This window comes from Podarcis pityusensis, assembly GCF_964106645.2.
Source record: "Podarcis pityusensis genome assembly, chromosome: 10".
In the NCBI taxonomy this organism is placed as follows: Eukaryota; Metazoa; Chordata; class Lepidosauria; order Squamata; family Lacertidae; genus Podarcis; species Podarcis pityusensis.
The window spans coordinates 43,684,416-43,695,177 of record NC_138035.1 but is presented as its reverse complement, the minus strand read 5'-3'; the positions used below and the strand labels follow the sequence as shown (position 1 = coordinate 43,695,177).

At 37.8% G+C, this 10,762-nt stretch overlaps 1 protein-coding gene across 12 annotated transcripts in view; it reads right to left on the bottom strand.

The window, feature by feature from the left end:
* Positions 1 to 4,487: 4,487 nt before the first annotated feature.
* Positions 4,488 to 10,762, bottom strand: part of OSBPL8 (oxysterol binding protein like 8) — a 69,629-nt gene continuing 63,354 nt past the window's right edge. For all 12 annotated transcript variants that reach the window (XM_081024147.1, XM_081024152.1, XM_081024151.1 and 9 more), the window contains 3 exons: positions 10,090 to 10,189; positions 9,725 to 9,827; positions 4,488 to 8,784 (listed from right to left, as the gene is read on the bottom strand). In XM_081024147.1, coding sequence (XP_080880273.1) covers positions 8,649 to 8,784; positions 9,725 to 9,827; positions 10,090 to 10,189 — 339 coding nt within the window. In that variant the 3' untranslated portion in view covers positions 4,488 to 8,648. The remainder of the gene's footprint in view (positions 8,785 to 9,724; positions 9,828 to 10,089; positions 10,190 to 10,762) is intronic.

The following is a 10,762-nucleotide window of genomic DNA, read 5'->3' as shown; positions in this document are numbered from 1 at the left end:
AATAAAGAAAACAGAGGGGCAGCAGAATTTAATGAGAGGCTTCCCTTCTTAGATCTGATAACTGGGAGGAAGGGATGTAACACATTTGCTAACCCAGCCAGTGAAGAAGGCATGGCCTATGTGGGGCTAACACCCATTTGCTTCAAAAGCCAGGCGATTCAGCTGCAGAATGGCATTTGCTGGGACACTGGCAAATGGGAAGGGGAACTTACATACACCCAGTGTTTTTTTCTGGGGGGGGGGGATGCAGGGGTACGCCTACCCTTAAACATTTTGTGAACCTCGGTTTGGCCTCATTGAAGGGCAGTATTTCAGTATGAGTAGCAAAATGAGAGTACCCCTAAACATTTTTTTTAAGAAAAAAAAGCACTGCATACACCTTTGCCCTGCTGTGGTGACTACTGTACAGTTGTCTGTTTTATTGTGTATTAAATATATGGTAAGCTGCCTCAAAAAAACTTTAGTTAGTAGGCGGGGCATAAATACAGCAAAATTTCAAATTTAGGTTTTTATTGTATAGTTTTACTTTTTTATTGCTGAGAACCGCTTTGATTATATTTTAATGGCGTAGCAGTATACAATTTTTGAATATGAATAAATAATAAACTACTGCTGAATCTTCATTGTTCAGCTCCATAGGCCACCAATAGACACACACACACACACACACACACACACACACACACACACACAAATAGATGGGGAAATCCAAATCAATTTAGCATATTTCATCAAATAACATGCCTTCAAAAAGGAAATAAATAATGTCCCCTCTCCTGAATAAAAGGGGCACTGATGCCTGCCATTAATTAGCAGATAGGTACTGCAGGCATGATAGGGCCCCCCCCCTTTAATGCCTGTCAGAGACTGGCAGGATACTGAGGAGTGGGCACCGGGAGAAGGGAGGTTGGATCCTGACTTGGAAGAAAGGATCAGTGATCTGGGGGAGCCTGTGACAGCCAAGGGACAAGAGCCAGAGGCAGGAGAAGCTGCAGGACTGGAGAGTGAAGAATGGGCGCAGAAGTAGGGAAAGATAGGTCCGGCTGGTGTAAAGGCTTCCAAACCTCCTGCTGCTGCTGCCGCCCCCAACTCCACTGCTCCACTGTCTCCTAGGACCAGGCGAGAACTGAAGAGGGAGAAGCAGTAGCAGGTTACACGCAGGTGTAGTCTTTGCCTGCTTGCGCGCAGCTCGGGTGAGGGAAATACATAAGCTAAATAAAGTAAAAAAGGTACAGTATTTATAAAATGTGTCCAGATCTGTTGATTATTTTCCAAGAGCACCACTGACTTCGAGGCAAAGCTAACTAAGTGTTCCTTTTCTGCACCCTCTAGATGTTTTTCAAATGTTTAGCAGCATATCAGCAGTTGCCAGTGCTTGGTAACCGGCACTGCTTTGCATAGCAAGACAGACAGCAATGTTAACAGCAACTCAAAGATACCCCCTACTGGCAAAACGGAGCTTCCTTGTGGAAATATAAAATATATAAAAATATATAACATAAATATATATAAAAATATAAAAGCTCTAGATATTGCTTTTATAATTATCTTCTTATTTTTAAGTGCATGTGCACGGATGTTTCCATTCCAGCTATTTTTCTGGGGAGTGGCTGCTGTGAGTTTGGAACAGGCATCTTTTGTTACTACTGCTGTATAAAGATACATGTACAAATGGTTCATTCTCATCCATTCCTGCTGAATATTCACACTTTGATATAGCTTGGTAAGCCTTCCAGACACGGCCATTTTCAGTTATTTTAGCACTGAGTACATAGGATCATGTTGTAAATCTGCTAAGGACAGAGCAATAGAAAACTTCTGATTATCTGTGTATACACATACTATTTTCCTAGCAGATTTAACTCTCCTAGTTTTGTTTTGTTTTCTGTTAACACAACAGTGTCTCACTGCAGAATATGTGTTTGAACACTAATTAGAGGTATTGTGTATCTCACTAAATGCTGCTGCGCAACTCTCACGCGTACCTTGCGATTTTCAGACTTTCTCCTTACAGCCCTGAGTCATATCCAGCATTCTCACCATTTTCTGTAGCATTTTCAGTGCTCTGGAAAGCACAAGCACTTTGCTCAAGAACACGAAATACCAACCCAAAGCAAGTAGCAGAGTGCAGCTGAAGAGCAGGCCGCTTCATCAAACCAACCCAGACACTTCTCTCAGCAGCAGGCAGTAGAAGCTGGCAAAATCCTGAGGTAGTTCCATAGTAAACATTGCCTAATAATAATAATATTTGCACCCCTACCATCCGAGTTGCCCCAGCCACCAAGTAGCCTAGGAAGGCCTGAACAATTAATTTCCTGTGACTTGCAAAAAGCTCTCCTCTACTGACAAACATTCTAAAATGGATAAGCCGTTCTTTTGTTTTCTTTTACAGTCATTAACATTTTCCTGTCGTTTCACACTTCATAGTACTATTTTGATGTTATGGTTCTTTGTCTGTTACATTGGTTTCTGCAGTCCAGATTCGAAAAGCCTAAGACTGATTTTGAGGGGGCCAAATCTCTCCCAGAAAGAGCAGGCTAGGTAAGGTTTTGCTCAAGTGTGCACATTTTCATCAGTTGGACTGACTAGAGAAACTAGGGTTCAAATCCCAATGAAACTCACTGGGTGACCCTGGGCCAGTCATTGCCTCTCAGCCTAACCTACCTTGTTGTTGTTGATTATTAGATTTCTGTACCACCCTTTATCAAAAGCTCCCAGGGCAGTAGACAACATTAAAAACATCTTTTAAGGAACATAATAATAATAGCATAATAATAAAATAATCATAACAGTCGTCGTCGTCCCCTTAAATAGACCATAGATTATTTAATGGCTGAAGGTCTGGGTAAAGAGGAATGTGTTTTCCTGGCACATAAAGACATGTAATGGAGCCAGGCGATTCTCTCTGCAAAGAGCATTCCACAGATGGGGAGCCACCACACAAAAGGCCCGTTCTCATGTTCCCACCCTCCAAAATACCAGGCAGGGTTCAAGGATCCTATCAATTGCAGCAAATTAAATTAATGCCACCTGCCCTCCACAATGAGGGGTGGGGATGGAAAGAAAGGCAAACATGGAACTTTACCTCATGCCCTTTTGCAGGATTCCTGTACCTTTAAAAGCCTGATAATGACAAGACTCCCATCCTGACAATGTGGAGTCTCTTCAGGATTTGCACCCCAGGCCTTTGCTTTGAAAGCCTGCTGGTTGGATAGCAGCACTGCAGCACTTGGGTTGAAAAATGGTGGGAGCACTGGTGATTTATTGTAAATATTATTACTATTATTATTTCTTAGTATTATATATGCAATGCTTTTTTCTAAAAAAATAATAATGTTTAGGGGTACTTTCATTTTGACTCAAGAAAACCACCATTTTATAGTTCAAATCAGGGAAAATAAATACAGTAAACGGGCAAAAGTACAAAGAACATGCATTACTCATATTGAAATATTGCCCTCGATGAGGCCAAACTTTCATCAATAAATCACCACACATCCACATTCCACACTGCTTCACACATTAAATGCTTGCTTCCATCTGAGAGTCAGCAAACACCATGACAGGGAATGAGGCGGTCATCGGCGGTAGCAATGGAAGTGACGATTCACTGTGCTAAAGAAACGAAAATTTCAAGAGTTTCTTCTCCTGTTAAGAGTCACAAAACGTTTAGAGGTATGCACCCCTCTGCGTCCCCCCAGGAAAAAGCACTGTATATGTTTCTCTGACCATTATTGTTTTAATATTATGTAAAATGACGCTATAATCAAATGCTATGGGTTTGTTTTCGGAGGCTGTATTAAATTTTACATAATTTAAAAAATGATTAGTATTATATGTTTCTCATCATATAACAGCAAGCAGAGAGGTGTTTGCAATGTTAGTAATGATTTACTTTCTTGTATAAGAATAGCATGACTTTTTTTGGCAGAGTACTCCTCAGGGATCCAATTTGTTACAAAGGTTGGTTGTTATTATTTAATGTACTGCTGTTATAAAAACTGAATAAAAATAATTACTTTTTAAAAAAAGCAGCAGCAGCAGCCAGGTCGGAGTACTACATTTCCAAATTGCCTGTCCTTCAACCTTTTTACAACATGGCTGCCCAGAAGGAAGGCATGGCGCAACGTAGAATGAGAGAGTACGTGGCTGAAGCTTCACCGATAATTGTGCTTCCATATCGGAAAAGGCTTAATCTGTTGAATTTCTGCCTGGCACACAGCTCTTAAAGGCACGAGAACCCCGTTTTCACCAATATCAACCCTAAACTAAAGCATGGCTTAGTGACTAATTCATGTAGGAGTGCACAAGGAGGAGAGGTCTAATGAAGAGGAATATTTCACTGTAGCTTTTCAGTTTTTATATTAATGTGTAGTAGCAGGGTTTTTTTTTAACTCAATATTTTAACTTTGAATTATAAATGAGTCTTCTCAAGAGTAGCAACGACTTTTAGGTGCTGGTTTCAGCCATACAAAACAACTCAAGTGTACTGTTCTTGATCACAGCTCTTTATTTTATTTCTTCAAGTGTACAAAACTATTGACCAATGGTAGAGCTTTAAATTTACAAATGGCCTTTTAAACAAGTTGGAACTCAGCTGTACATTTAAGCATGCAACACACAATTTCCACTTCTTTTAAAGGAATTACTTGCTTCTCTTATCACACTGCATGCAGCATGATTTTTTTAAAAAAAGAAAACAGTGCAATAATAATGCTACTTTACATGATATGTAGAAACAAAAAACTTTCATGAATAGGGTTTTCTTCTCTCTCTATATATAAAATATGTGCATTAACATTCACATTGTCTGACATAACTTCTTACTTTTCCTTACATATATTGTATGCACTGGATTAACCACTGGTCTGTACAGCTTTAGTAAAACAGCCCATTTTCAGTTAAAAAAGTGTAACAGTATAAAAATCCAAGCAATGTGTTAAAGTAAAAAAAAAAAATGTGGTGGGAACTGTGTGAAGCTCAAAAACTAAAGAATGTGAACAAGAGTTCAAGAATAGCAGAATGCTTTATATTTAAAAGTGCTTTCCAGATTTGAGCCAAAGTTTAAATCCACTAAAAGTGTTTTTTGGTTCACACAAGGAAGCTATTTGATTAGAAGTGTTCTTTTCCACAAGCTCCATCAAGAATTGGAGACCTTATTTTTCTTTCAATTCTTAGTAATTTTCCTCCTCACATCCCACACACACTTTTGTTCACAAAAGTTTATTTTCTCAGAATGTTTTGACCCATGAAAACCAAAGTGAAGCCAAAATAATCTGTCTGTGATGTTATGATTTTTATTATGGCTATTTTTGTAGTATCACAAACAAAGCATTGCAGCTTCATTGTACAAGAAGACACACTCCAAAATCTGGAGATCTTGTTGGGTCCTAGTCATTACTAGTTATTCAAAGAAAAATTTTTTGATGTGTTCTTCAATAAATGTACCATATCTTTTTCAAATTGTTTGTCTGATAGTTAATATTGGAAATATAGCAACTTCCAAGTTTAATGAATAGATATGGCACAACCTTGACAACATTGTTATCATAAACACACCTCATCTCTGTGTGAATTCCATCAAGGCACTATTACAATACTCAAGTTTCTGATGGCCTGCTCTCAAAAGATGCCCAAAAATTGAGGATACAGTAGAAACATAGCAGTCACAAGAGTTTAGCAGTTAAGTATTCTATTTACAACAGGATAAAAACCATGAAGAAAGTAGTTGTTAAAGCAAGTAACTACTATCGTGGTAGACGAGATGAATGTATTTAACTCTCATTCCATTTCATTAACATTGAATTGGCAAGAAGTTTTTCCCCAAAGGCACAGGAGGGCAGTGAACTGTAACATCCTTTGATACATACAGATTAGCTGTTAGAATGAACTTTTCATGAAAAGGAAGCATGCTGTACTCCTATAAGGGATGCTTAATAGTTAAAAACTAACCTAACACGTGAGTCACAAGTTTTTGTGTATTGCCAGAACTCTATTTACTACTTTACACCCAACACATTTAGTTTCTTTTTAGGTATGTTAATGGTTACATGGCATATTAAAGGCTTATAGTGCATTTCTTTTAAACAAACAGCCATAAATATGGCAGTAACAAGCAATTCTGAATATTTTCTACTTCTGTACATAAAATATACACAACTGAGTGAGAAATCAAGTGCTCTGCTTTAAATACTAAAAATTAACAGGGACGTCATTGCCTTCAGAGTTCTACAAACTGTACAATCAGGGTTTTTAGAACTATGTGCAGAAAACAGTTGGTCTGAAGGAATTTAAGGTCGTATACACATAGCTAAATATTATATATGAACAAACTAGGCTTATAATCAACCACATTGTATAAAAAAATTAATCAGGCAATAAATTCCTTTGTTTTGCTCAGCCAAGGAATTCTGTAAAGGAGCAAAGCAGGAATTTAAATTTTAAGAGCTGTGCTTTTTATATTTGAGACAGGAGAAGACAGGACTCTTGTGACTTAACTTTGCCACAGAAAGTTTTCTTAAAAGCAAATAAATAATGAAATGCCCCAAAGAATAAAGCAATTGAATACGTTTTCCAGCTCTACAAAAAAAATGCACGAACAGAACATATGTGCAAGCAGGCAGACATAGAATATATTAGGTATGCACATTAAGCAGACAGGGGCGAAAGTCCAGTGAAAGCAAGTTAACATAACAGTTTTGACCACTGGGTATTGCAGTGTATGAACAGCTAGTTGTCCCAAATGCTCACTAATACATATAGATCATCAACCTCAGCATAAATATTTGGTGGTGCTACTGTCACTGGAGTTCTTTTACCAACTTGTATTTGTAACTATGACAGCATCCCAGGCAATCTGTAAAGCATCCAGCTATGCAGACTAAACTGCTTGCTACAACCACATTAAATCTTAACTTTTGATTTGCAGCACTAGAAACCTGTTAATACACTGTTATGGAATTGTGTGTTAAATGTGCACTATTTGATGCGTATTTAAAGATGATTTTAAAAATTTGGATTTGGCAAAAAGTCCACAAGGCAGAACAAAAGGGAAAGACCTGAAAGACAGGCAAGACCAGGATGGGAAGCCTGTCCAAATATTGCTGGACTCTTCACTCTTCACTTTTACAGCCAGTAATGATGGGAGTTAAGAGTTCAACAACATCTGGAGGGCCACAGGTTCTCCATCTTGGGCTGGACATATGCAAATATTAAACCAGAAAGATTTGAATCCAGGATATCTTACTCTGCTTAAGTTGTTTTAGACTACATAACAAAAGTAGTAAATTGACAGCTTCTTATATAACATTTGACTGCTAAATTGATCGACAGCGTGCCACATACGCATGTCTTACTGAAAGAATTTATATTTGCTGTAAAATAAGATCACTGAAAATTGGGACATCCTACTTTTCTGCATGTTGCCTTGCATCTTAAATTCATACTATATATGTCATGTAAACAAGCAGAATAGCAGGACTAAAAATTGGTTTTGAACAGATTTGTCTTTTGGAAATTTGAAAGCATCCAGTAAGATTTGAAGACTGGGTTTTTTTCATTTACAGTGAGCGCTAGGATCTAGGCCCCCTCAAAGCAAATGTTTATAGACAGCACTGTGTGGGAATTACCTGGCTCCTGGGATTTATTCTTGAAACGCTGAGGTTGCTACCCAAGACTGTATATTATAGCATAACTGTTCAGACACAATTACATTCAAATGGCTCAAATGGCTCCATTAAACCCAATGTTTGTTGAAAACCATGCTGATGCTTCATTACCCTAGAAAGTCTTTTCTGGTATCAAACAGAACCCTTTTTCTACCCCAACAGTAACCATGGCTTCCACTGTCTGCACCTCAACATAATGAGTTTCTGAAACTGTTCACTGTATAATACAGCACCTTGCAATTTGCCAACAGACGATGCTGTTTGGGAAGAAATGAATTGAATGTTGCTGAGCACACAAATCTCTCTCTTTGGACTGTTGTAATGGTATTTCTCCTAAATTCACTAATGTGATCAACGGTATTCCATTTTCATAAACTAAGGAAAACTGCAGATAAGTAACAATCACAGAAATGTGCGATTAATGAAATGTTGGACTAATTGCGTAAACATCTTTTAATGGCAATGAACAACTGAGTAGTTTAATCTTTTTACCACTATTAAGTTTCCAAATGAGTATCCCTGGATATAATTTTCCTAATGAATGTATGAAGACCATAATTCCCACTAAACTCTGAAGACGTTTTAGGTTAGAATTCACTTGTTTTGTTAATATGACCACTGGAGATTATATGATTACAGTGAAGAAAGATATGTGTTTTTGAATTCCCAGACTGCTATATTCTGTACTGGTATTTATCAGAGCAGTCTACAACACTTTAGAATATGCAAGGCAGTTATCCAGCGTTTTAAACATGTAAAGAGAAAGGTACTGGTATGTAAGCATTGTCCATGTCATCTGGATAGGACGGAATATAACGGACATTGCTCCATGTGAGCACAGCCTTTTAAGGCCAAGACTTAAATATTCTGTGTCCCTGTGTTTTAGATAATATTGCCTTATTTGACGCCAAACCAAGATGAAAATATGGTCCCACGAAGAACATGATATTTCCACTTCATATATTCATCTGTCCAGTCATTCTATTTAAACCAGTAATTGATTGCAAGCTGCAGGAGAATCATCAGTAAAATGAAGACATAGTGCTTGAAGTTAAAGAAGTTATTATCTGGAGTCTGTGAGCTTGAAGTCATTCTGGTTCTTAGAGCTGTGATGTCTCTGCAAAAATGTATGAACAAAAGAGGTGAATTCAAAAGGTTGCTAATTCTGAAATCAGCACCACAGAAATTATTAAAATATCACATACTAAATACATGGCAATTAGATCAGGATTTGTTCCAGCTATTTTAGAAATTCCTACAGTACTGGTTTTCACCAGCATCAGAGGCCACAATTAGAGCCTTGGGATGAAACCCCAAGTTCTAAAAATGGGAGACCAAAGGGGGTGGGGTTCACTTTAGAGCTGGCACAAATATGTGGGCCCAACTTCTACAATCTCCAATAGTGAAATATTTGGAAATTTCTGCTCCAAAGTAACTTTTGCAAAAGCATATATTCAGAATATTCATATATTCAGTAGTAGATCTATCAACTAAAGTTTTAGTTAATCTACCATAATAATAATATAGAAATTTCTGGTAATCCACTTCTTCAATGTGGAAGATTAGACCTAGATATTAACTCTCATGCCATAGACAAAAATGCCTGATAACTATTCTTAAGAACATAAGAGATCTTATGATCGAATGTTGTCTTGTTTTGGCCAAGACAAACACAAGAAACAAAACAGAGGATGAATATTGTGCAGATCTAAAGGATGCACTGAGGCACCTGAGACAAGTACTCCATGAAACAAACATGGAATTTTCCTACTACTGAACAAAACACGGGTAGAGACACAATAAAACTAGTGAATTCCTGGTCCACCCCACAAGTATAAAGAAACTGGCCTCAGAGATTATATTGCGTTCATTTAAGAAACTGGTCATGCCTCACTAAATAAGTCTGATTTACACCTTTGAGAACTGATGACCTACGAGGATGATTTGATATAATGTATTTATTTAGCAGTTGATTCATGTATAAATAAGTGGCGTTTTTTATTCTGAACAAAGCACTCGCTTTAAAAACAGACAGAAAAACTTTCAAAAATACACACCTTCTAATGTCTTCTTGCGTCTCTCTTATAGATTCAATGGCACTTTGCAGTTCACCAAGGTCTAGTGTCTTCTTTCGGATTCTTGCACTGTGTTTGTGTTGCCCTTCAGAAGTAATTCAAATAATGCAAGATAGGTTAAAGAATGGAAATCTTTAAAGGCGGCAAATGCTTTTAGTTCACCAAATAAAATCACACAACTTTTCTCTTTTTCTGCCTTTCATAACAGGACAAAAAAACTGTTCCCAATCCTAAAATAAATGCACCGTTTTACAACACAACCTCTTTAGTCTAAAGGAGAACGAAGTAAAGGCATGTAACTACTACTGCATTCTATCCGAAAAGAAAAAAGGATAGTGTGAACTTACCTTCACTACCAGAGGAGTCCTGATTATCAGGTTCTGGCGATGAGAAGCCACTCTCCCCTTTCTTCGATTTTGCAGACCTCTTTATTTTTGCAACACTAACCTGCAATTCATAAGACTTATCTGCTCAGTAACAAGACAGATAAAACACTTGCTGTGACAACCTGCTTTGATATTAGAAAGAGGTCAGTCTGTTCATCATTTTGACGAGGCATTGTGCTCTTTAGAGTGGTCTCTGTAAGGCTGGAGGGATTGACTCTGGTTGTTGTGAACGTTGTGGGGTGGAAGAAACATCTGACCATGTTATATGAGACTGTTTGAGGTATATGGAAGAAAGAGCCTCTGCTTCATAGAATTTGTGAACTGGGTACTGCTAATCTGTTCTTAAGGGCTGCTCTTTGAGACCAAAACCTCTGGGGCTTGGTGTTGGAGATTCTATGGATGTTTTTGAGAGATACAAGGATTTATAAAAGACTGTAAATGAAGTGAAATAATACTGTTTCCAGTAATGGAACCTTTCCTTTTGGCCTTGCAACACCATTAAACCCAGGAAAAAGGAGAAGAAATGAACAACCAGCTTTCATGTTTGAAATGCAAGGTAGGGATGGGAAGGAGTTATGCTGACTGTCATTTAGCTTCTTCAGTTCTGCTAACAGTGAACTTTCCTTGCTTATCA